This window comes from Rhineura floridana, chromosome 20 (genome assembly GCF_030035675.1).
Source record: "Rhineura floridana isolate rRhiFlo1 chromosome 20, rRhiFlo1.hap2, whole genome shotgun sequence".
Classification (NCBI taxonomy): Eukaryota; Metazoa; Chordata; class Lepidosauria; order Squamata; family Rhineuridae; genus Rhineura; species Rhineura floridana.
Window position 1 is genome coordinate 779,170 of NC_084499.1, and position 27,526 is coordinate 806,695.

A 27,526-nucleotide genomic window follows, 5' to 3' on the forward strand; every position below is an offset into this window, starting at 1 on the left:
TTAATCCCATGGAGACCCAACCCACCAGTTTGAGTTGAACCATATATTTCCAACAGAAAGAACATCTGAGGATTGCCATGTAACTGCCCTCCTGTCGGTTAACAGGAACAGTTTGTAACTGTGCCTCCCTCCCTATAAATCCACAGTTTCTGCCGAATGACCGCAAGATCATCTGGCCTGGAGGAGAAACAGAGACACCCCAGGGTTATGAAATGTCTACAAAGCTAAAGGTATTGCCAACTTTAAGAAAATAGGGGTGTTTGCCTTTTTGATAATTGTAATCTAGGGATTATCCTTTGACAGGCCATTAAACATTCAAAATGAACTTGCAAAATAACAGGCTGTGTGCAGAGTGCCTTCATGTTCATGCATGTGCCTTTACAAGTGGAGACAGTCTGTGTTATGGCTACACTTTAAACACAGATTTTTTTTTTCTGTCCATGGGGATGATTGGGGAGAAAAGGTTCCCAAAGTGTTTAGCATGGTTTAAACTGAAGCGCCTGCTGGGGTGGGCTCATTGGCTAGCACCTGTGACATCATGATTGCACCTTCCCAACTCAATCCCTAGAGCAGTTTTAAACTCCCCCCCCCAATATTTGTGGATTGATTCTGCCTAAGGTAACAGATGAATGTATATATTAATAAATAGATGCCAGAGATGGCAACAGGAAAGCAGCTATTGCCTAATGCATGTGGCAGTGGAGCACAATTGTGGGCTGGCAGACCTCAGCAGGGGGAAGAGCTTGATCATCCAGAGTTCAATTTGCTGTTACGTATGTCTGTTGCACAAGCCCCTTTTGGGAAAGTGACCTCCACAACCACAGGGTAAATGTGACTCTGATTTCTCGTTCCCCAGATTGTCACCATCCACCAAGAGCCCTTTGTCTACGTGAAGCCAACTCTAGCAGATGGGAAGTGCAAATCGCTCCTTAACAGCACTGGGGGTTTGGTGCAGCAAGTCCTCTGCACAGGGCCAAACGAGACCATGCCAGGTAACCATTTGTATCAGGAGCAGAGGGAAGATGAGAACCAAAAGCAAGCATTTGCCTAAACACAAAGGCCATATTAAGGTGCTGAGAGCCCTGGTGCAATTCCCAAAATAGGGTCGCCCCTTTCCCCCAAAAAGAACACATGAAATAAGATGTGTGGTATCTTAATGAGTAACAAAATCATTATTACGACATAAGCTTTTGTGGCCTTACAAAAATCTAAAGCCCATGGAGTGTCACAACTTTCAGCAACAAACAAACAAAAAACATTTGGCCAACCTTGTTAATCAAAAATTAAAATAGTCTCAGCATGTGCAGTTTCACAGTTTAAACCCACTAAACCCATCATTGTTTTTGCTGACTTCCTGCTTTGAGTCAGTCACCAACTGTCAGCCTCACTTACCTCAGATGGCTGTTGTGAAGATATAGAGGAAAGTATTAAATGACTGCAAAGAAGGACTTAGTGCTTATATCATAGGAATCAAATTTTTGTCCCCTTTTCTAGAGTGTACTAAGAGTCATGTTTTTATTTATTTATTTATTTATTTATTATACTTGTATACCGCCCCATAGCCGAAGCTCTCTGGGCGGTTTACAGTAACTAAAAACAAATACAATTTAAAATACAACTTTTAAAAAACAATTTAAAACACAATTTAAAAATTTAAAACAATATAAAACACATGCTAAAATGCCTGGGAGAAGAGGAAAGTCTTGACCTGGCGCCGAAAAGATAACAGTGTTGGCGCCAGGCACACCTCGTCAGGGAGATCATTCCATAATTTGGGGGCCACCACTGAGAAGGCCCTCTCCCTTGTTGCCATTCTCCGAGCACCCGGAGGAGGGCCTTTGATCTTGAACGTAGTGTATGGGTGGGTTCATATTGGGAGAGGCGTTCCATCAGGTATTGTGGTCCCAAGCCGTGTAAGGCTTTATAGGTCAAAACCAGCACCTTGAATCGAGCTCGGAAACATACAGGCAGCCAATGCAAGCGGGCCAGAATCGGTTTTATATGTTTGAATCGTCTGGTCCCTGTTACCAATCTGGCTGCTGAATTTTGCACAAGCTGCAGTTTCCGAACCGTCTTCAAAGGCAGCCCCACGTAGAGTGCATTGCAGTAATCTAATTTGGATTAGAGCATGGACAACTGAAGCTAGGTTATCCCTGTCCAGATAGGGACGTAGTTGGGCCACCAACCAAAGTTGGTAGAAGTTTTTCTGTCCATCTCTGCTCAAATTAGTACAGCTCGAATATTTGTGTTCAATTCTGGTTACTCCCAGATTAATGTGCACAGGGGATTATTTTAGGGCTGTAGTACTGGTGGCAGAGGACTGTGGAAAGCAGTTTTGTAAAATGTTACAGAATAATTTGTATTTTATTGATAATTTCATTGTGTTAAAATTATTTGATTTTATACTCTTTGAAAAAATAACTCACTTCCCATACTCAGGTTCTGTCCCTTCCTCACAAGAAACCCAAGGCTGCCATCCTGTACCCACTTACCTTGGAGTAAGCCCCATTAAAAACACAAATTGCTTCTGAGTAGATGTTAACTATAGCATACAGTGAATTCTTAATGAGTGCCTGAACATCAGCTCACACACTGCAGGAGGCATGCCCAAGCCTCTTTGCACAATTTTCACAGTTTGCATTTGCACTTATTGTGGCCTACTATTTGTAGACAATAGCTCAGGGCCGGCTCCATATTTTTGTTGCCCCCTGGGCAATCAAGTATTAGTACCTTTGGTACCTTCTCTTATTGATCTTGTCTAGAACCAAACTGTAGACTGAAGTGCTAATTTGTATTGCTCCATTGATTATGCTGTATTTGTGTTGATAGTGTTTATGTCCTTCCCACTATCCAAATTCAATCCCTGAGCATCCCAGACACAACTACTATGGAACAAGCCCTCAGCAATGAAAACTGTGAGACTTAATTCTGAGTAAGCATACAAATTATTGTATGGCACATATTTGAGTATATAAGATTACAAGTGGTGTTTTAGTTGTTTTGCCCGGCACTGCTTTGTGCAGATGTTTGCATGGTACCCCTAGATTTTCATTATTTCTATAACCCTATCGTTATGGATCCCCCAGTAAAACTGAAATGGAGCAGTAGATTCAGAAGAGAAAGGACTTCCTCACCCAGCACATCATTGGCTTACATACCCTCAGGTGATTAGACAAAGCAGAGAACATAAGAACATAAGAAGAGCCTGCTAGATCAGGCCAGTGGCCCATCTAGTCCAGCATCCTGTTCTCACAGTGGCCAACCAGGTGCCTGGGGGAAGCCCGCAAGCAGGACCCGAGTGCAAGGACACTCTCCCCTCCTGAGGCTTCCGGCAACTGGTTTTCAGAAGCATACTGCCTCTGACTAGGGTGGCAGAGCACAGCCATCATGGCTAGTAGCCATTGATAGCCCTTTGATAGACCCAAAGCCCTTTCCTGTTTGTAGACTCCACAACATCAGCTTATTCAGATTCCATATAGCAATCTTGGCTAAATATCCATTTATGGACACCTTTCCTTCTGAATATGCTGAAGGAGGAGAGACAAATGACAAAAAGTGGTTGTTGGCCTCAGACCTGCTTTTTGGCTTCCTCTTTCATCTGGCTGCCCTTGTGGGAAGCAGGATGTAGGACTAGTTGGATCTTTGGCTTGATTCAGCCTGGATGCTCTTATATTGAAAGGGACTCCCCCACCCCATTTTAAAGCAAATATTGTTTTTCTGGTTTAATAAGTCCACCTTTTTTTTATAAGAATCTAAGCAAACTCCACTGTCCTGAAGCAGCAAGATCTTTACTTTGACTACTCTACAATTGACAGGGGGGGAAAGGATTTTACCCCACTCTTCAGCTAAAAAAGGCTTCCAGCGTGGCTTACAAATATCAGTAATAAGACAAATCATAGTCAATAATAAAACCTTAAACGTTTTGAAATCAACCATCTCTTTTCCACACCCTTCTTGCCATTGTTGTAACTTTGCACAGAAGTTGAACACAAACCTTAGCATGCAGTCTAACTCTGTTCAGAATATACTTAGCCAAACTCTTAACTTTGTTCACATAGAAAACTATAAATCACTTCCTGTGCTGATGAAATGCCCTCCCTAGGGAGGCTCATCGGGCCACTGTTTAGCTTTCATCATAAAGTGAACACTGGTTTGAGGAACTGATAATATTAGTGGTGGGAGCTTACTGCCAGCTTTGCTTTCTATAGGTCATTAATTGCTTCCCCCCCCCAATAAATCTAGTCTTTATTGTTTTCTCTGTTGTTGTTACTTGTTTTAGCTTAATTTCTGTTAACCTTTTGGTTTTCTTTGGAACCAAAGGTGGGATAACAATTTTTTAAAATAAATACATAAATAAAATAGTAAAAGTCAGTAATATAGTAGTTGCCACCAAAATTTTATTTATTTCAGCTCTTCATATTCTGCTTAATCACCAAAGTTTCTAAGTAGTGTACCTAAAAGCATACTGTTGATAAAATCAATTGAAATTAATCATAAAATTTGAAATACAGATCCAAGGTGAATTTGGGGAGAGGAAATCAATGGGAGAAAATTCATTTCAGCTCTAGGGCATGTGAGCTAGCCTTCAAATTGTGGGTCAAGAAGGTACAAGTTCAAGCCGTGGGCCTCCATTTCCAATAAGTGTATGTAAAAAGGCCACGCACCTTCACTCATACTGCTGTCATAAAATGCAAACTGTATTGAAAACACCTCTTATTTAACCATCAAACAAAGTTACAAGGAAACTGGCTTAATTGTTATCTTGCTTCATGTAAAACCATAGAACTGTTGCTGACACAAGGCACAAAATGTTGCATCACATTTAGAAACATGTACATGTTTAAAAGAATCACGTGCGCTCACACATTTCTAGACACGTAGCGCATTGAGGTAACCACAGTAACTCTGTGTACACTGTGCTTGGGTGGGGGCAGGGGAAAGCCCAAAACATTCGGTATCAAGGTAACTCCAACTCTGTGTCATGAAAGTTCAAATTCTTTACTATCATTAATGAAGAAAGTGGTGAAACTAGAGCAAGGGGGGTGTACTTGTCAGAGAAAAAGAAAAAGAAAAGAAATGCACTCTCTTAACCTGCCCTGCTCTCTGCTGGCACAAAGGAGATCTGCTGCCTTGCTGACAGTCATGTGAAGGGTGGAGGAAGCAGCAAGTATTTGTTTGACTCTAAATCCCAAGCTGTGGCACTGGCTTCCAACAACGTACAGTCAAGAAGAATGACTCGGTGCACACACATCTTTGAGACTAGGCACCACACAATTCCCTGTCAACTCAAGTCAAAACTGCCGGCACAATATTTAAGTGAAAGCCAGCGATGCCTACAAATCCCACAGAGCCACTGCAAATGAAAATGCAGACTTGGCCTCCAAGTGAAAAGGGTACAGACAAACTAACTTTGCAGCACTCAAGTGTTCCTTTTTGCTTGGAGCTTGTAACAGGTGATGGATTGGTGTGGGTTTTGACCCCCGTTATTTAGCAGACTCTGAGCTAGGTTTAAGCTTTGAGACATGATGGGTCTGAATGACTCCTGTTAAGGCTCTTCCATAAATTTCCTTGATTGTTCTGCCCCTACAACTCAGGCCGTCCAAGCGTGATGTTGTGTTGCTTTGGCTTCTGCATTGACTTACTGATCAAGCTCGCGAAGACAATGAATTTCACCTATGAAGTTCATCTTGTGGGCGATGGTAAATTTGGCACTCAAGAGCGGGTAAGTGTGGGCGATTGAAATATGAACTACCTCTCAGTTTAATATGTGTAAGCTCAGCCAACACATAATAATGGTTTCTGATTTCCCTTCCAGTAACTGGGGATGGGAGTGAGTGTGAGGACTCTTCCAGCACTGTGGCCAACCATGCTGGTGTCATGACCTGGAGGGTATTGCAACAGCCAAGGTCTAAACAGAAATAATGGTTCTTGGAAGCTTGACTTGGTTCACACTGGCTACTTTTATTAACTGACAGACCTTGCTTACAACAAACTAAACTCTGCTTCTACAAACTGTAAAGAGAAGGGCAAAAGAAAAAAGCAAGAACTCTCCATTGCTTTCACTTTTCATAGTGCTCAATGGGAGCTACATAAAAAAGATATTCTGTTGGGCTGCTCCTTGTGTCACTCCCAAACTATTTCCCCTCAAGAAACCACACACAGTTTCAGCCGAGGACTTATTGTTGTCAAGCCTCAACCCAGCTGCAGCAGTGGGGGTTCTGGTTCCAGCCAAGATGGACCAAGGTCCAAAAGGCCAGAGGCTGACGATATAGTCTAAGACAGGCTACTGATAAGTTCCCAATCCAGTAGACAAGGAGGTTGAGGGCAGGCAAGGTGAAGGAGTCTGTGGATGACTAGTCAGTGAGTTGACGTGCTCAGACTGAGGCTATATGCACACTCGTTCCTCAGAAAGCAGTGAGACCATTTTCTCTGGGTGCAGTTTGAAATGAATCTGCACCTGGCTGTACCCACCTTCACTGTTTGATTGGAATACACCCAGCCCCACTGCTGACGTCAAACCTTTTAGGACTGCCCGCAGCAAAGTGCTTCCGTGCTTCGGAGTTGCAACAGGTTGATTGACCAAACAGTTTTGACATTGTTGTGAAGCTGACTTGAAGAGGAAATGCATCCAGTCCCAAAGGCGCAGACTTTGACTGACATTGTGTGTCTCCAGATTCACAATCCAGAGGTGGAGATGCACTGAAACCAGCATAACTGCAAGTGTGTCCATACCCTAAGAAGCTGCCTTGGGGCTCGTCCACACTAGAGTTCAATAAAGATTTGAGGCTGCATGCCTCTCATTTATTTATTTATTTATTTATTTATTTATTTATTATTTGATTATATCCCACCCTTCCTCCCAGCAGGAGCCCAGGTCGGCAAACAAAAGCACTAAAACACTTCAAAACATCATAAAAACACTTTAAAATACATTAAAACAAAACATCTTTAAAAACATTTTTTTAAAGCTTTCAAGACATCTTTTTAAAAAAAGGTTTAAAAACATATTAAAAAGCAATTCCAGCACAGAGGCAGACTGGGATAGGTCTCAACTTAAAAGGCTTGTTGAAAGAGGAAGGTCTTCAATAGGCGCTGAAAAGATAACAGATAATATTAAGATAATATTGTCTAATATTCTATTTATTTAATAAGAACATAAGAACATAAGAAGAGCCTGCTGGATCAGGCCAGTGGCCCATCTAGTCCAGCATCCTGTTCTCACAGTGGCCAACCAGGTGCCTGGGGGAAGCCCGCAAGCAGGACCCGAGTGCAAGAACACTCTCCCCTCCTGAGGCTTCTGGCAACTGGTTTTCAGAAGCACTAGGGTGGCACAGCACAGCCATCACGGCTAGTAGCCATTGATAGCCCTGTCCTCCATGAATTTGTCTAATCTTCTTTTAAAGCCATCCAAGCTGGTGGCCATTACTGCATCTTGTGGGAGCAAATTCCATAGTTTATCTATGCGCTGAGTAAAGAAGTCCTTCCTTTTGTCTGTCCTGAATCTTCCAACATTCAGCTTCTTTGAATGTCCACGAGTTCTAGTATTATGAGAGAGGGAGAAGAACTTTTCTCTATCCACTTTCTCAATGCCATGCATAATTTTATACACTTCTATCATGTCTCCTCTGACCCGCCTTTTCTCTAAACTAAAAAGCCCCAAATGCTGCAACCTTTCCTCGTAAGGGAGTCGCTCCATCCCCTTGATCATTCTGGTTGCCCTCTTCTGAACCTTTTCCAACTCTATAATATCCTTTTTGAGATGAGGCGACCAGAACTGTACACAGTATTCCAAATGCGGCCGCACCATAGATTTATACAACGGCATTATGATATCGGCTGTTTTATTTTCAATACCTTTCCTAATTATCGCTAGCATGGAATTTGCCTTTTTCACAGCTGCCGCACACTGGGTCAACATTTTCATCGTGCTGTCCACTACAACCCCGAGGTCTCTCTCCTGGTTGGTCACTGCCAGTTCAGATCCCATGAGCGTATATGTGAAATTCAGGTTTTTTGCTCCAATATGCATAATTTTACACTTGTTTATATTGAATTGCATTTGCCATTTTTCCGCCCATTCACTCAGTTTGGAGAGGTCTTTTTGGAGCTCTTCGCAATCCCTTTTTGTTTTAACAACCCTGAACAATTTAGTGTCGTCAGCAAACTTGGCCACTTCACTGCTCACTCCTAATTCTAGGTCATTAATGAACAAGTTGAAAAGTACAGGTCCCAATACTGATCCTTGAGGGACTCCACTTTCTACAGCCCTCCATTGGGAGAACTGTCCGTTTATTCCTACTCTCTGCTTTCTGCTTCTTAACTAATTCCTTATCCACAAGAGGACCTCTCCTCTTATTCCATGACTGCTAAGCTTCTTCAGAAGCCTTTGGTGAGGTACCTTGTCAAACGCTTTTTGAAAGTCTAAGTACACTATGTTCACTGGATCACCTCTATCTATATGCTTGTTGACACTCTCAAAGAATTCTAATAGGGTACTGAGACAGGACTTTCCCTTGCAGAAGCCATGCTGGCTCTGCTTCAGCAAGGCTTGTTCTTCTATGTGCTTAGTTAATCTAGCTTTAATAATACTTTCTACCAGTTTTCCAGGGACAGAAGTTAAGCTAACTGGCCTGTAATTTCCAGGATCCCCTCTGGATCCCTTTTTGAAGATTGGTGTTACATTTGCATCATCCACATTATGTCCTCCTTGTCCACACTGTACCCCACTAAATTCCAATTTTCCCAAATAATCTGATAAGGGAAGAGAATCCAATATAAAATCGCATGTTACCAGACTGGGAACGTAGTGAAGTACATTGTGTGACCATTGCTTTTCTTTTCTTTTTTACATATGTGGTGATGTTTCTCTGGGTGCAGGCTGTCGCTGCATCCCCTACTTCCACTTTGTTTCCATCAGCCCAAAGTAAAGGAGTAAACCAATGGTTGCTAAAAGCATAGAATCATAATCATAGAATCGTAGAGTCATGGCCATCGGTTCCAACCCCTGTTCAATGCAGGAATCCAACTTAAAAGCATTCCTGACAGATGGCTGCCCAGCTGCCTCTTGGATGCCTCCAGTGTCGGAGAGCCCACTACCTCGCTAGGTCATTGGTTCCATTGTTGTACTGCTCTAACAGTTAGGAAGTTGTTCCTGATGTTCAGCCGAAATCTGGCTTCCTTTGTCTTGAGCCCATTATTCCATGTCCTGCACTCTGGGATGTTCAAGAAGAGATTCTGGCTCTCCTCTCGGTGACAACCTTTCAAGTACTTGAAGACTGCTATCATATCTCCCCTCCATCTTCTCTTCTCCAGGCTAAACATGCCTAGTTCTTTCAGTCTCTCCTCATAGGGCTTTGTTTCCAGTCCCCTGATCATCCTCGTTGCCCTTCTCTGAACCTGTTCCACTTTGTCTGCATCCTTCTCAAAGTGCAGTGTCCAGAACTGGACACAGTACTCAAGATGAGGCCTAACCAGAGGGGAACTAGTACTTCACATGATTTGGAAACTATCCTCCTGTTAATGCAGCCTAAAATAGCATTTGCCTTTTTTGCAGCCACATCGCACTCTTGGCTCATATTCAGCTTGTGATCAACAACAATTCCAAGATCCTTCTCGTATGTAGTGTTGCATCTTTGTGGTGTTTTTATTTTGCACAAAACAGCTGCATTAAAAATAAAATCTGCCCTTGCAGGAACAAGAGGCAGGAAAGGAAAGGGAGAGGAAAGGAAGCAACACATTCATGCAAGCAACTCCAAAATTGCTCCTTTAAAAAAAAAACCTGCTATTTTGTGAAAATCAAGTATATAAAAAACTTGTATTTACTGTAAAAACAAGTGCACACATACAGATAAACAAATACCTGCCTGTCTGCCTATAATGGATCTCTGGTTTCCTGGCTTGGAGCAACACACCCATATTTTAAAAATTATTTTTGACTGCTTTTCTGCACAAATCTGGTGGACCAAAACACTTCTATTTCAAAAATTTACAAAATGTAAGAGGTGTGCTTGCACAGATAAATGAATGCCCCCATGCATGCCCACATTGGACCTCAGGTTTCTGGAGCTTATGGTGGGCGAGAAAGTAGTCATTGAGGGGAAGGGACAACAGCACAGCATGAATACATCCCATCAAGCATACACACGCACACACACACTTGTGTGAAAGGGAGCCATCAAGCCAGATTTTGGAGGCATAAATGGAAAGTGCTCATGTGTGGATGAAGGTGCACAAACACATACCCATGGAAGCAGTACCCCACCCACATCCCCATTACCAGTACCAGACTGGTCCTCCCAGTAACAGGGCACCCTTGATCCTAATCTGCCTGTTTGCTGAGGGGCACAGAAGGCAAAGTGCCAGAGGATGGCAGCTGTGGGCCCTGGACTCACTTCTCCCTTCCCTGGCTCCTTCACACTGTGCAACTCCAAGTCCTGAGGCTGAGCCAGAAGCCTGAAGGCCAGAAAGCCAAAGGGAAACGCTCTGTTGATCAGGCAAAGGGGAAGGCCGGCAGGACTCGTCCAGCCCAAGCCGTCCAGAGGCTTCCTACTGCCAGCCAGTCACCGAAGCTGATGTAGTAGACCCGTATTCCCTTCTGCGCCTGAAGGGTCTCATGGCCTGGGCACACATAGTCCAAAAAGATCCAAGGCCAGGCTGACCTCTACAAGGGGTTTCAGGAGAGGCCGTGGAAGGTTGGAGGGCTGTGTCTACAGATGTTGGTCTTCTGCACATTTTGGAGTGAAGCAATTGGGTGGACTTGCTCCCAGCCTGCTGTCCTCCTTATTCTCTGGCCTGGGTTGTTTGCTGTTGTTGTTGCAGGTGAACAACAGCAACAAGAAGGAGTGGAACGGGATGATGGGGGAGCTGCTGAGTGGCCAGGCAGACATGATCGTGGCTCCACTGACCATCAACAATGAGCGGGCACAGTACATTGAGTTCTCCAAACCGTTCAAGTACCAGGGACTCACCATTCTAGTCAAAAAGGTAATGTGCACACCCGAGGGAGGGAGGGAAGGACCCCTCACTTCCGCTTCTCTTCCTTTTCTCATTTGTCTAATCTTAAATTTGATTCTCCACATTTCTGCAGCAATTTGCAATTTTTTTAAAAAAATCCTCATGAAAATTCTTCAGCATTTTAGTGTAAATTTCTCCTAATATGTATGAGGTTTTCACTAATGTACACATTTCTTCAAGCAATCTATCCTAACATAATGCATTTTTTGTATGTTATTTTCACCAATATATTCATTTTGTGCACTTTTTCCCAATATATTTTTGTAAACATTTTTTTAAACATTTTTGTAAACATTACTGCATCACAAAATTCAGATAAGTGTGAATTTCGAAGGATGGATGTGTTTTGGTTCTCATACTGTTTCGGAAAGTCCACATTTAATAAATCTAGCTTTAAAGGCGAATGGAATTGAATTTCTTCCCCATCCCTAGTAAAACATTGGCAGCTCAGGGCCATGGGGTGAGTCTCAGCACCATTCAGGTAGAGAAGGAGACTGAGCCCTGCACCACGGAGGGCCCTGGCTCAGGGGTGGCAGCTGGCAGCCCTAGAGCAAAATCTGGTCTGTTTGGAAACAGCCCTTTCCCCACCACCTCCAGGGGCTAACTAACTTAAAGGCAAAATCTGCGTACTAAGTGGAAAAGAGTTTTGGAAATGGGATTTGTTAGCCCTCTATTCTGATCATATGTGGGAAGTGCCTAGTTCAAGTTCCAGTTGATTCTGATAAATGTTGATGGATCTTTAATGGAACATCCAGGGTCAGAGGCAGTATGTTCCTGAACAGCAGTTGGGGGTGTGTGACATGGGTACAGGATAAGCTTTTTGCTTTCATGCTTGGCTTGTGAGCTTCCCTGAAGGCATCTGACTGGCCACCTTGGGAAACATGATGTTGCACTCAATCGCCTCAGTAGCTCGTCTAACAAGTCCATGTTCCCAGGCTATTGTGAGACCTGGATTGAAATTTTACATAAATTATAAAATAGACACCCACACACACCCACACAAACCTTATTGAGCCACGCTAACCCTAATGCATCCCAGGTACATTTAACCCAGTTTTTTTTCATCTGTGATTCCTTCTATGATTCTGTGTTCCAGGAAATTCCCCGCAGCACCCTGGACTCATTCATGCAACCATTCCAGAGCACTCTGTGGCTTTTGGTGGGGCTCTCAGTGCATGTGGTGGCAGTGATGTTATATCTCCTGGACCGCTTCAGGTCAGTGCTGCTGTCCTCCCTTAGTGTCACTTGTGGTGGGAACAGGGCCTGTGACCATGCCTGCAGGTGGAGATAAACAAGTGGCGGAGCAGGCCCAAGGAGGCTGGTGATGATGCCCAAAGTGAAAAACCCCAAAGCATCATGGAAATGAATGGGAGCCGCTACGCAAGGGGGTGGTTGAAGTGTGGAGGGAGAAGATGACATTGGCTCAAATTATTATTAGTACTTTTCCCTTTTTCTTTTCAACAAATTGTCAATACAATATAGTTACAACAATTTACAATAACACCACACAATTTATAAAATATTATTTATAATACAATTTTGATATCTAATAATTACATCATCAGTTACACAAATACAATTTGAAATTTATTTATTCATTCATTCATCTAAAGTATTTTATGTGCCTCTTTTCATTAAAAATATTGCAAAGCGGTTTACAGAAGAAATAAAATAAAATATTATATAAATAAGAAAAATTAAACATCAAAATCTGTAAGATAATGTCTACATGAATTATGCATCTGCTAACACACCTGTATTTCAGTCCATCTACAAAATACAATAACTATAAAGCAGCAAATTACAACATAAAATAATCAGTAAGCTGATTTCAAAACATAACCAAGATACAATGACCATAAAGTAACAAATTTCAAACAAAGAATAGTCAATTTCAAAACATAACCAAAATACAAGATAAATTAAACTGTGGAATTAAAAAGAATCACATCAGTCAATCATTAATTAGGACTAAATAATACTACAATCCTTAGAGAAAATAAGCTAAAACGAATCCTTCCCCAGCTCATTTATTCTCCACCTTTAGCTCTTAAATTCCCCCCAACAAAGAATATGAATTTACTATATGAAATTCCATTTTTCTTACTTTAACCAGATTTGTTAGCTTAACCATGCATGTCGTGTCCCAGATTTAAGGTAATAAAGAATCTGGAGAAGGAATGATGGCATTCTTCCCCTGCATTTATACATTTTTGTTCTGCCATTCCTCCCAGAGGAGCCCAGGGAGGCAATTACAGTGAGAGACAGTGAGTGGCCCAAGGTGATCACCCTGTGAGAGTCATGGGGATGGACAGAAACAAGCCCAGATTGTGACTGTAAATGCGGGGAAATTGTATTGAATATGAATATAAAGAACAGCTTTGCACATACCACGGACTGTGAAAAACACAAATAATTGGGTGTTAGAACAAATTAAACCAGAACTGTCACTAGAAGCTAAAATGATGAAACTGAGGTTATCATACTTTGGACACATCATGAGAAGACATGATTCACTAGAAAAGACAATAATGCTGGGAAAAACAGAAGGGAGTAGAAAAAGAGGAAGGCCAAACAAGAGATGGATTGATTCCATCAAGGAAGCCACAGACCTGAACTTACAAGATCTGAACAGGGTGGTTCATGACAGATGCTCTTGGAGGTCACTGATTCATAGGGTCGCCATAAGTCAAAATTGACTTGAAGGCACATAACAACAATAAAGAACAGAGAAGAGGGGGGTGTTGGGGTTTTTAGGTGGGCCTCCACTGGCTGGCATGGATGGAACCACGTCACACAGACAGTCCTGGTAAGTGACTCTGCTAGGTGGCCGAGAGCTGGCTGACTGGCCGGGTTGCTCTCTTGCAGTCCGTTTGGCCGGTTTAAAGTGAACAGTGAGGAAGAAGAAGAGGATGCCTTGACGCTCTCTTCTGCCATGTGGTTTTCCTGGGGAGTCTTGCTGAACTCTGGCATTGGAGAAGGTGAGTCTCGGACAGGCAGAAGTGTTGCGGAAAGGGGAGATGGGGCTGGGTGGTGGCTCCTGATGCCTCCATCACTCCTGCCGCCCAAGAACCGCTGGCAAACAGAGGGCTGGCTGCGGTGAGCGAGCAAGCGAGCGACCCAAGGAGCCATGACGGCACTGGGGTAAGGATGCGGATGATGGAGCCACCCAATCTCCCTGGATTCTTCTGGGGTTCCCAGGTAGCAGCTCTTGTTTATGGGGCAGCTCCTTCCTGACTTGCTCTTTCTCTTCCAGGCGCTCCCCGGAGCTTCTCTGCTCGAATCCTCGGGATGGTGTGGGCTGGATTTGCCATGATTATCGTAGCCTCATACACTGCCAACCTGGCTGCCTTCCTGGTGTTAGACAGACCAGAGGAGCGAATCACAGGCATCAATGACCCCAGGGTAATAACAGAAGCACTGTTTGGGAGCTCAGCAGGCAGGCACAGCACAGGGCCTGCTTTTTGGAAGAACAAGCAATATGTTGTTCTTTTCCCTGGGGCAGGGAGGAGATGGGGATTTGAGCAACTCGGCTTCTACCTTTCTGGCCTTCGTGTTTTATGGCAGAGGCCCAGGTTTAAACATGAGGCCCAGCGCTAATAGGGAAGAGTCAGTGATATAAAGCAGCATACTGAAGGTCCCCCAGTAGGGCTGGGAGAGACGCCTGCCTGAAAACCTGGAGAACCACTGCCTGTCAAATGTACCAATGGCCTGACTAGGGATAAGGCAGCGTCCTTTGTTCCTGTTAACCTAACACCTACCAGTGGTACAACTAAGTCCCAGAATGTAGTGCCAGCTGGCAACAAATTGATTTAGAAGGGCTGCAGTTTTTAACCTTGCTGTTTTCCTCACAACAGGAATTGTACAGCACTTATTTAGGAAAGTATGCCATTACACATGTGCAGAGTGCCACTGTTTCCTCACACACACACAAAATCAGTTGCATGCAGTTTTCCTCCCCCCCAAAATCAATTTAACTTCTCATTGAATGAATAAAGTATTCCAACCAATAGACAAAAATTGTTTCATTTGAGCCAGGGCACAGCAGAGCACAGCAGAACATATTGGCAGTGCTTGGCTCAGTCCTTAAAATGTGAATAATCTCTGTTCATGTGCAGAGTGCATCACAGCAGATTAATCATCAGCCTCTGTTACACTGAGATTAGAGAGAATATCTTTCAGGTTTGGGGAATGATGTGGAGTCATAGCCAGATAGCCACAGAGCCCAACCTTTTTATTTTAGAAATTCACTGACAAAATTGGCAGCGTTTATTAGAGGCATATGCCCTTTGTGTGTGCGAGTGAGAGAGTGCGTATCATAAGGCTCCCAAGGAAGAGACACTCGAAGCAATTAATCTTTTACTGGCTTAACCCTATACAGAAGCAATACAGACATAGAGACAACACATCTCCTATGTTAGCTTCGTTCGCCCCCCCCACTCACGCATTCTTTTACAACAGGTTTTATAGCTTGCTAGCTTCTTATCTCTGAGCTAATGACATACAGCTGTGGTTACTTTCTGTTAGCTCCTCTTTGGTTTAACCCGTTCGTCACATCTTCTACAGAAAAAAAACAATATGCTACCGTTAGGTCCAACAACCCCCTCCTTTTTTTCTTTTGAAGACAGTTCTTTCCTCTTATATACACAGTTACATTCATTCAAACACATTGTTATATATATATACATTACACATACCAAGCATGTTTACAAGTTTGATGTATGCTTCTTCGCATAGTGACTTCATCAATACAATACGATAAATCAGTGTCTTATGATTTAACACATTCAATGTATAAAGTGTCACCCTCTGTTTTTCCTTCTAGGTTTGACTCATATTTCTTGCCGTCTTGTAAACGTATAGTACTGATCTGAAATCTATCAGGTGGTTTTCCTATGTTTGCTCTTTCAGATCTTCTCAGTGCTATCTGAGGTTCAGCTTCCTGTGTTTTATTTGTATCTACACCCGTAAGCGCTGGTTCTTTTCCCTCTTGTTTTATGTCATGTTCCTGTTCTATTGCATTCTCTTCCTCTCTCTTTGAGGGTTCTAATTCTACTTGTATAGTCTTTTCCCAGTCCTGTTCCTGAGCTTTAACGCTCCTACTGAGAATCACTTTCCTTTGTGTTGGTAGCCATACACGATAGTAGGCGTTTTGGAAACCCAATATATTTCCTTTCTGTGCTCTGGGTGCTAGTTTACCATACCGTTTGCCTTTGGGTACATGCACCCAGCATTGTGCACCAAATCTTAAAATATGTTGCAGCCTAGGTTTCCTGCCATGTAGCCTCTCGTATGGCGTCATATTTATTGCACTGTGAGATAGCCTATTTTGTATATAAGTGGCATATTTATTTATTTATTTATTTATTCAATTTATATACCGCCCCATAGCTGAAGCTCTCTGGGCGGTTCACAACAAGTAAAACATCTGATATACAATTAAAACCACATATCAAGCAATTTAAACATACATTAATGATATCAAAAATTAAAGCATATGTATACACATACAAATGCATATTAAATATTTAAAAAGCTGAAATACTAAAATACTAAAATCCTAACATAGCATATAACATACATTCTCCCCAAAACGCATTTGGTAGGTCTGAGTCCCTTAACATGGCCCTTGTGGCATCCTGAAGGGTCCTATTTTTTCTCTCTGCCACTCCGTTCTGAAATGGAGAAAATGGGGCCGTTAATGCATGTTTTATCCCCTTTGTTATCATGTATTGTTCTAATGATTTACTGGTGAATTCCCCACCTTGGTCGGATCGTACTTGGCGAACAGTTATGCCATGTTGCACTTTCACCTTCTTCACAAAGAGTTTCAATTTCCCTTCTGCTTCATCCTTTGTGTTCAATAAAAATATGGTACAAAACCTAGTGTAATCGTCTACTATTACGAGGAAATATTTTGCACCACCCAGGGACCTTTGAAATGGTCCAGCAAGGTCTATATGTATGGTTTTATATGGTATGTTAGTATTACTTATAGCCTCTTTACATATGGGAGTTATAGTAGCTTTGGTTTGCCTGCAAACATCACAGTCTACGTGCCTTTTGCAATCCATAAATGTTACATCCTCACTGGTTTCAGGTGTTTTACTTATTGTTCCGAAATTGGCGTGGCCTAGTTTTCTATGCCAAAGATGTATACAGTTTTCATGAGGCTTCCTATTTGCTATCACAGCTGTTTGTCCTTTGGGACTCAGTGTTATGTAGAACAGAGAGTTCCTGAGAACCCCTGCCAAACAAACGTCATTGTCTCTTCTTATCTCACATATTCTATTTTTAAATGTAACCTCATATCCCACTGAGTTTAGTTTTGTTACAGACATGATATTTCTTTCCAGTGTAGGGACCTACAATACGTCAGTCATTACAGTATTTAGTACACATATGTTTACAGTTCCCCTTCCCAGTACCTGTCTGTTTGTGCCATCTGCTAATACCACATCTTCTTTCGTAGGACACATAGTTCTGAATAATATTTTGTCCTTTATCATGCTGTGTGTAGCACCTGAGTCTACAACCCAGTCCGTGCTGTCTAGATCGCCTCTTCCCTTGGCAGTCCTTATTAATTGCACGTGTGACGTCTTTCTCCCTTGTCCTTTACGCATAGACTCACAGTCCTTCTTCAGATGCAATGTTGAACCACAGGTATAGCATGCCTTTATACCAAAAGATCTTGTACCTGTGTCCTTAAAGTCAGGATTTCTTTCTCTCTTTTCTCCTCTTGCTCTCTTTCTTCTACGTCCTTTTGTCTCTCCCATTCCTGGAGCAGCTTTCCCGAAACATACTGGACAGTAAGACCTTCATCCGGCATAGCTTCCAGCGAACATATTATCGGATCCCAGGAAGAGTTTAATGAGGATAAGATTATGTACACCTGTTGTAATTGTGTGTGTACTACTTCTCTCTCTTGTAGTTCTGCAAACAGTTTCTTTATCTCTAATAAGCGTGTAGACATTGATACGTCATCCACCAGCCTCATTTGGTGCAATTTCCGTGCCAGGTATATCTTACTGCTTGCTGTTTTTCTGACATACACGTCTTTCAATGATTGCCAAATGGCTCTAGCTGTGGGTTTGTCCTGTATATGTAGCAGTTGTGCATCATCTACTGCTAATATTAAGTATGAACATGCTCGTTCCTCCAAACATTTCCATGGAGCTGGTGGTGGGTCTGCCGGTGGGTCGTTTTCAATCACCTGCCATAAATACTCTTTGGTCAGGAATGCCTGCATCCTTAAACGCCAGCTTGAATAGTTGAGATCAGTAAGTCGTTCTAACGGCATGCCTGCTGATAAGGAGACTGCCATTCCCATAGACATTTCTCCTTGTTTAGTATATCGTATCATGTCCATCCGCTCTCCAGGCACTTTTCTCTCCAAAGATTCCTCCTTCCTTGCTCACACTAGACTGGGCACCGCTGGGCCCATAACCCTTGTTGGCAGCATTTATTAGAGGCGTATGCCTTTTGTGTGTGCGAGTGAGAGAGTGCGTATCATAAGGCTCCCAAAGAAGAGACAGTCGAAGCAATTAATCTTTTACTGGCTTAACCCTATACAGAAGCAATACAGACATAGAGACAACACATCTCCTATGTTAGCTTCGTTCGCCCCCCACACTCACGCATTCTTTTACAACAGGTTTTATAGCTTGCTAGCTTCTTATCTCTGAGCTAATGACATACAGCTGTAGTTACTTTCTGTTAGCTCCTCTTTGGTTTAACCCGTTCGTCACATCTTCTACAGAAAAAAAACAATATGCTACCGTTAGGTCCAACAAAGATCTTTCAGGTTTGGGGAATGATGTGGAGTCATAGCCAGATAGGCACAGAGCCCAACCTTTTTATTTTAGAAATTCACTGACAAAATTCACAAAAAAGCAATCTAGAAATAATAGCACCAGCCTTTTCCTCCATTCCTCTGCATTCAAGATAATCTGAATTTAAGGCAGGGAGGTACTCATTGCAATCAAATCCACACACCTTTTCTGCAAATTCTCTGGAATTTCATCCGGTTTAGATTAACCTGCCCTCCTTCACCCTGCAGATGCTGCAGCTTTTGTTTATTGCATTTGTTGGTTGCTTTTCTTCACAAAACCAGTATAAAAAACAAAACACATAATTAAAACAGCGGTGGCACAACCCACCCCCTAAAAGAGGCTACAACATCAAGAGCCCTCCAAAAGCCCTCCAAAATTAGAAGCCAAATGCCTGAGATAAGGTAAATGTGATTGCATGACACCTAAAAATAGATGGCGCAGTCCCTCCCTGGGAGAGCATTCCACAAGTGAGGGGCTGCCACTAAGAAGGCCTGTTTATGTCGCCACCCTCCACACCTCCCTTGGAGGGAGCACACACATGAATGCAGGGGAAAAGAGAATGTAAGGAAATGGTTAATACATAGTTTGTTGCAAAATATAACAAACCATCCACTATATGGTATCAGGCTATGGTCTGAAGGCACATAAGGCCAGCTTCCTGCTGAAGCTAAGCAGGGTCAGAGAACCATATGTAAGCTGCTTTGGGTTTCTATCATGAAAAGAAAGGCAGAGTATAAATAAATAAATAAATAAAAAATTCCTCCCAATTCTCAAAAATAAATGCAAAATGATTAAGTAAAAAATAGATATTTATTACAGAAAGAGACTCACTGTTGTTTGCTTGCTCTCTCTCTTGCTCTTGCAAGATCACACACACACAAATACTAAACAAGCAAAGTTCCTCAAACTAGGACCTGTTGCTTCTCTTGTTACCCATACCATTCAGGAAAACAGCTCAGAGCATGCTCAGAATCAATATATGATTCTTGAAGAAGTCCTGATTCCTCCCTCATTTGCTACAGCAGCTGTGCTGGATAGCCTGCTTTAACAACAGATGGAGTGGGAACCTTCCCAGTAGGGCTGAAAAGCAGGCAATCCCAGAAGGACCTCTTTGCCATAGCTACACTTTTGGATTAGGATTGGCTGAGTGGTGCAGACAGTTGATTGGCCAGAGGGGAGGGCTGTGCCCCAGAAGCCCAGCTTCCACTGGCAGAATGCATGGACTAATATAACCAGAAAGTGATCCAGTCGGCTGCTTTTCCAGTCCACAAAACCTGAAGATTATGAGTGTAGATAAAGCAGCAGTAATTCTGAACAAAGAAAGGCCCTGATCCTGGCCATCCGTCATGCACCCAGTTTAGGTTTGTTTTTTTTTTTTTTCAATAATTTTTATTCAGATTTTCATAAAACATACAAGACAAAATCATAAAACATTCAAAGACAAAAAACAAAATCAAAAATAGTTAAACAAAAAGAAAAAAAAAGAAAAAAAAAACAAAAATAAAAAATAAAGAGTAAAATATTGACTTCCCATTTGTCAAAGATCAAATCAGTTATAAGTCTATAATATATAACAATCCTGTCTCTTAAGTCATATTATAAAATCACTTTCCTCCAGTAGTTATCTTACTTAATCATCAAATCTCATAAACATTACTTTATTCTTTCCACAAAAAGTCAAAGAGAGGTTTCAATTCTTTAAGAAATATATCTATCAATTTTTTTTTCCAGATAAGCATATCGATTAATCCATCTCATTACTAATTATGATAATCTTGTTGTCATAACCATAGTCAAAATAAACATTTCAATTAATCCATCACATCAGAATCTGTTAGGTTCAGTAATTTCAGTAGCCATTGTTCTATTATCCCTATTAGTTCCATTTTCCATCTTCCATCTTCAGTAGTCTTGTTAAGTCCAGTAATTTCAGTATCCAATCTTCCATTATCAGTATTCCATAATAATCTTGCTGTCAAAGCCATAGTCATATAGTAAGAGTCTGATGGGAATTACCTCTATCCCAAATATTTTCTTGCCATCCATTCTGAATAGGTTGCTGAAATACTGCTGTAAAATCATATCTCTGTTCTTTTTTTCAAAATACACTGGGTCATCTCTTGAAAGTTTTTCCATTGTCACATGGCTGCAGTTAATTCCATAGATTTTCTCTATATTGGGCTCCATCACATCATTCCAGTCCAGAAGATTATCCATGCCATTGATAACTTTATCTCTAGAATCTTCATTAATTTCTTCAGAGATAACATTGAGTTCCAAACAATAGATTTTATTTCTAAAGTCCATAGACTCCAAATCTTGTTCCTGTTCCACGTTTGTTCCAATCTCCGGGATCTCCTCTCTCACAGGGACCCCTGTTCCAGTCTCCAGGGTCTCCTCTCTCACAGGGACCCCTGTTCCAGTCTTCAGGGTCTCCTCTCTCACAAGGACCCCTATGTCTTTAATCTCCTGTGTCTCCAAACAATAAATTTTGTTTCTAAAGTCCATAGACTCCAAATCTTTTTCCTGTTCCACGTTTGTTCCAATCTCCGGGGTCTCCTCTCTCACAGGGACCCCTTCCAGGGTCACCTCTCTCACAGGGACCCCTATATCTTTAATCTCCTGCTTCATTTTACTCAATTCAATTTTCAGCTCCTTACAACCCTGTCGCAGGTTTTGTTTCGTTATCTCAATCTCATCCATTATTTTCTGAAACATAGTTATTTCCAGCTTCTCAGCCACTTTCTTAATTGCCATTTTAAAAGAAAAATATAGGAAAACCACTTCTTATTTCAGCAACAATTGGGTTAATACTCCAAACTTGGTGACATCACAGTATAAACAGAGCAGACAGCCTTATCTCTCCATGCTTAAGTAAACAAAATGCAGTTCCCAGGATCGAAACAATTAATGGCGGTCGTCAGAAAACAGATTCGTCAAAATAAAATAGACCAAAAAGAGAGTAGTCTCAGACAATATAATATTCTTCAAAATAAAAATCTGGAATAGAAATCCCTCTTCTGTGTATATCTTTAGAATGCAAATCCAGGACAGCTTTTTGCAACAAAAACAGAGATAAGCTATTAATTAGTGAGTAGCAGAGAGAAGTTATGGCTCCCCAGTGAGATGTCAAAAACCGATCAATCTGGCAAATCTCTTTTAAACAGCAACAATTTAAGTCAAGTAAAAGAAAAATATAGAAAGAAGGGTGCTTGCCTGTTAGTGCGTTCTCTCTTAGAAGATAAGATGAACGTTCGCTTTTCCAGATAGAGCTTGTTGTTAAAAATCCGTCCCACCTTCGTCGGCTGGACCTCGTCCCATAAATTAATGAGATCTGGTCGTCCCAACAAAAATAGGCTTTGAGGTTAATCTCTTCGTTTCTCCCTACCCGGGAGAAGTTTAATCAGTCAAAAAAAGAAAAAATCTGACTGATATATCTGAATAAGCTTCTTTTGAGGCAGGAGCCCGTCTCAAAAGCAGGCACAGGCTAAGTCACCCTTCCCGGAAGACCGCACCCAGTTTAGGTTTGTTGAAGGCTTATAGGGTGAAAGTGAGAAAAGCCTGAACGAGATACCTTTGACCAAGGCAAAGGTTCCATTATATGAAGCTATTTCAGAATTCTGTTATCAGACGTTTCTTAAGAATGTTCATAGCTGCTGAGTTATCCAAAACTCAAATCCAATTTTCTGAAGTTTTATTTATTTATTTTTATTTTGGAACTCTAATTGAAGGGGCAGGTGTTGCTGCTGCTTTTAATCCTGAATCCTCATGGTATAGCTTCATCACAGACTTAAACTAGCTACACATCCTTGGTTGCCTATTATGGATTGGGCTGCACCTCCCTGAGGGCGCAGGCTAATAGTCACTAAAAGCTCAAGTGGCCAGGAGTGCCTTCACCAGTTTCAGCTGGGGGGGGGGAGTCGCCTAGCCACAGAGAGTGACCCAAACATTGGTAGCCTCAAAACTGGACTACAGTTATGCACTGTCGGTGGGGCTGCCTTTAAGGGTGTTCTGGAAGCTGCAGCTAGTGCAGGATCTGGCCGCTCGGCGACTACCTGGAGCTTCCTGACGTGAGTATGTAACCCTAGCTTTGAAGAGCTGCACTGGCTGCTAATTTGCTACTGGGCCAAGTGTAGGTTTTTCATATTGACCAACAAAGCATCAAGCAACTTGGGGCCAGGTTATCTGAGGGAATGCCCTCGCCCATATAGTCCCACCCGGTCAGTCACTAAGATTGTCCGCTTGAGGCCCTCCTGGCTGTGCCACAGTCTGCAGAGGTCCATCTTGTAGCAACTAGGGGTAGAAACACACTCCCTCTTCTACCAGTTCCATTACATCTCCACTTCTCTCTTAACACAACGCTACTCAAATTCCATCCCTTTTTACTGTAAAACCTGGTGGGATCAGCTTGAGTGCATTTTTTTTTTTAAAAACAGCTTCAACAAGATTTTGCAGCTGATTGGCAGATCAACCCATTTCTCCTCCATGTGTGGCCAATGGGAACACTTTGCTCTGGTAACTAGTGTGTTCACAGTCTAGGAGGAGGGTCATCTTTTGTGCTCACTCTTTGAAATGGTCTCTCCTCTCCTGAGAAGGATATTATTCTAGCGTTTCCTAAAAACTTATTTGTTCTGCAAGGCCTTTGGTGCCATTTTACATCTGTGTTTAGTTAATGTTTGCCCTGATTTTCCAGATGCTGCTGGATTTATTATTTTAATTTATTTTTGATGAATTTTATTGTTGTGAACTGCTTTGAGATGGTTTATCAAAAGTGGCATGAAAATATTTTAATTAAAATAAAGACAATTTAAGTTTATAATGCAGATAAGCTCTTTTAAGTTTTGATACATATATTTTTAAAGGCTTTAATATGAACAAAAATGCAACAAACTCCATAATGATGAGGGTTTTTTAAAAAATGAAATTAAGGAAAGCTGATCATTCAAAAGTTTGAAACTCAGAAGCATTTCTTATTGGCCTCCTCCCCTCCCCTAAATTAAGTTTCAACTCACATGTCAATCCACTATTTCTTGTGGACTGTTTTTTTTTCTAGTTGCGAAACCCATCTGATAAGTTCATCTATGCCACCGTGAAGCAGAGTTCTGTGGACATTTACTTCCGGCGGCAGGTGGAGCTCAGCACCATGTACCGGCACATGGAAAAACACAACTATGAGAGTGCTGCTGAAGCCATCCAGGCTGTCCGCGACAAGTAAGTGAGGCTCCTGCCTGGTGGGAAAGGGTTGCTTCCAGAAGACACAAGGGATGGAGTATCACCCACTTGTTGCTTTTCAAGCTGCAAATGGAACAACTACTCCCCCACAACATTTTGCGTGCAGGTAGCCTGCCTTTCCCAGACCCAAGTGCTGAGGGGGGGAGGCAATTTTGGTTGGGACCATTGTGCAGGGAGAAAGGGTGGAACACTCCACACACACACACACACTTGCTGCCATCTTGATTGGGATTGGGGGAGCTGCAATTTAGGGGGCAAAAAGAAAAACTCGATGTGAAGGCAACACTGTCTGGAAAGGGAAGGGCGAAAGTGACGGAGTCCATTCCTAGCGAGGAGGGACAAGCCACATTTCAGCAAATGTGTAGCACAACCTTAACACTCCTTAACCAGCCAGAGAACTTATGGAACAGCTATGTGTGACAGGTCACCTACATCTAGGGGGGTTGTGCAGCTATTTCATGGTGTTTAAAAAAATCGGAGGGGGAAGGAAACTGAAGAAGTAAAACACAGTGTGATTTTTATTCACAACTTTATGGAGCTCCCCTGTTAAAAGGGATGTGCGCATATTCCACAGTCAGTGCGTGGGAGTGTGGGAGCAGCTAATCTAACATTCTTGATAAGCAGTCAGCTGTAGTCCTGCCAAATGGTAAGGAAGATCATCACTTTGGCACCTGATCTAGCAGGTGAGTGATAAGTCTTCTCCACCTCTTTTGGCAAGAGAACACAGGTGAGAGGTGTAGCAAAGAGGATATGTGTGTGACTGTGCACGTAGCAGTAAATAGGAATGGATGCACCTATCAAAATTCAGTCTGCCCCAGTCCTGTTTCTGGGTGGATCGTTACTGGGAAATCATTAAAAATGTGTGTAGAAACACACAGGGTTTTTCTTTTAAATACTTACAAGGTGGAGGATCGCAGCACTGCTCCAGTTCCCACAGCCTGGAGCAGACAGAATGTGGGGGCCCTTGCTTGTGTGAGATTTGAATGCAAATACAGTGGGTCCCCCGAGAGTGATGGCACTTGAGGTTCTGTCACTCTCAGGCAAATTGTATAGAAAGAAATATGTCTGTCCCCATGGTTCCCATTTTGTAAATGACCCTCTATATTCACCCAGCATCTGCAATCTGATCAACAATTGTGGCTAGTGGTGGGATCAGTTGCTTTCACAAAGAAGGAATAGTAAGAAGAGCCCCCCCCCCGATTCCTGTTGGGGCTGGTGCTTTTAAACTCTTTTACAAATGATCTGGAGTCAGGGGTAACCTGTGAGGTGATCAAGTCTGGTGATAATCCACCAAGTTATTCAGAGTGGTAAAAACAGGCCCGGTGCCAGGGGGTGACCAGGTTGGGCACTGGCCAAGGGCCCTGTGGCTAAGAGGGGCCCCTGCTGCTGGGGCTGGGCGTGTATAGCATCCACTCCATGATCCACACTGGCACTGGGTTGCAGAGCATGTGCCCTATGACCCAATACTGGAGAGGATTGTAGAGCAGGACCCAGCCTCCCAAGCAACACACACACCCATGCCACTTCCCACATTGACGCAACACCACTTCCCACTGCCCTCAGTGCACTGCATATGCATGTTTACCATTTCCCAAGATCAACCATTTCCAAAGATCATCTTGGATGATGGCAGGTGTGCACAACGTGCTGATGTGACCAAGCCTATTTAAGCCCCCAATGAAAGTGGAAACTGTAGTGCCTCTGCTGCTTTTGAGGGCCCGCTGCAGTCTGGTGAAAACAAAAAGGGATTGTGAGGAGCTGCACAAGGATCTTTCCAAACTGGGTGAATGAACAATAAAATGGCAAACACAGTTCAATGTAACTCATCAGGAGTTTTGGGCTGCAGTGTCACCAATATGCGGATGACACGCAGCTCTATCTCTCATTTAAATCCTCACCAGAGTTGGCTGTGAAGACCTTGTCCAATTGCCTGGAGTCCGTAAGTGGATGGATGGGAGAGAACAGGCTGAAGCTAAACCCCAACAAGACCGAGGTGTTACTAGTGGGGGATAAAAGAAGGCTGGGAAATTTTGACCTGGTACTTAATGGGGTGAAATTACCCCTGAAAGACCAGGTCCGCAGCCTAGGGGTCATTTTGGACTCCCAGCTGTCTATGGAGGCTCAGGTTTCTGCAGTGAGCCGGGCAGCTTGGTACCAACTTCATCTGGTACAAAGGCTGCGTCCCTACCTTCCTCTACACCTGCTCCCACGAGTGATACATGCCCTGGTCTCCTCTCGATTAGACTATTGTAATGCGCTCTACGTGGGGTTACCCCTGAAGATGGTCCGGAAATTACAACTGGTACAGAATGCGGCGGCACGCTTAATAAAGCAGAGCCGTCGCCGGGACCACGTTACCCCAGTGTTGATGGAGTTACACTGGTTGCCAGTTGTGTACCGGGCCCAATTCAAGATGTTGGTACTAACCTTTAAAACCCTATACGGTTCCGGCCCAGTCTATCTGAAGGAACGCCTCCAGTATCACCAAATATGCTGCCAAACAAGATCAGCCTCACAAGACCTTCTCTCGGTCCCACCGGTGAAAACAGCTAGACTGGTGCGGACCAGAGAGAGGGCCTTTTCGATCGTGGCCCCCACCCTCTGGAACTTGCTTCCTTTTGACCTTCGTCATGCCTCCTCCCTGATGGCTTTTCGCCAAGCTTTAAAGACCTGGCTGTTCAGGCAGGCCTACGGGATTTCTGGGGTGGGTTAGGTTTTTATATCGTATTACTGAAGGATGGTTAGATGAATTGCTGTTAATATTGTAATTTGCTGTATGTATATGTTTTTATATTGTTTTTATATTGTGTACGTCGCCCAGAGTGTCCGTTTAGGCGGACAGATGGGCGACTAATTAAATAAAATTTTATTATTATTTTATTATATGTAAAGTGATACCCTTTTGAGGCAAAACTTCACATATTTCCTGATGGAGAAAGAGATCTTAGGGTTGTGGTGGATCAGTGTAAATGATGTGCTGTGCGCAGCAGCTGTAAAAAATAAATAAAAGGCAAATTCCACAGAAAATAAAACTTCCAATATTGTAATACCTTAATAAAAAAGTATGGTGTGGCCATACTTGGAATACTGTGTCCACTTCTGGTTGTCACATCTCCCAAAAATAAATATTTAAATAATTGTAGAGCTGGGAAAAATGTGAGAGAACATCCAAATAGTCAGAGGGCTGAAACAACAACTCTAGGAGGAAAGGTTACAACTTTGGGGGCTCTTTGTGATTTTTAAAGTGTTTTTAGTGCTTTTGTTTGCCACCCTGGGCTCCTGCTGGGAGAAAGGGCAGGATATAAATCAAATAATAAATAAATAAATAAGCAGCATATAAATTAAAAAATAACAACCATGGCAACAATCTTTTTGACCAGAGCGGGGGAGGGGGACAGGATACTGGGGTAGATAGCCCTAATCTAGCAGGGCTGCTCTTTGGTTTTTAA

The 27,526-nt window shown here is 42.6% G+C and overlaps 1 protein-coding gene across 3 annotated transcripts in view; it reads left to right on the forward strand.

The window, feature by feature from the left end:
* GRIN1 (glutamate ionotropic receptor NMDA type subunit 1) overlaps nt 1-27,526 on the forward strand; it is an 81,760-nt gene that overhangs the window by 38,213 nt on the left and 16,021 nt on the right. For 2 of the 3 annotated variants that reach the window (XM_061604047.1, XM_061604045.1), the window contains exons 8-15: nt 147-230; nt 857-992; nt 5,595-5,722; nt 10,819-10,983; nt 12,110-12,228; nt 13,882-13,994; nt 14,270-14,418; nt 23,899-24,056. In XM_061604047.1, the coding sequence (XP_061460031.1) occupies nt 147-230; nt 857-992; nt 5,595-5,722; nt 10,819-10,983; nt 12,110-12,228; nt 13,882-13,994; nt 14,270-14,418; nt 23,899-24,056 (1,052 nt within the window). Of the gene's footprint in view, nt 1-146; nt 231-856; nt 993-5,594; nt 5,723-10,818; nt 10,984-12,109; nt 12,229-13,881; nt 13,995-14,269; nt 14,419-23,898; nt 24,057-25,978; nt 26,104-27,526 lie in introns of those variants that run through there. The other variant, XM_061604046.1, reaches the window with a different exon arrangement.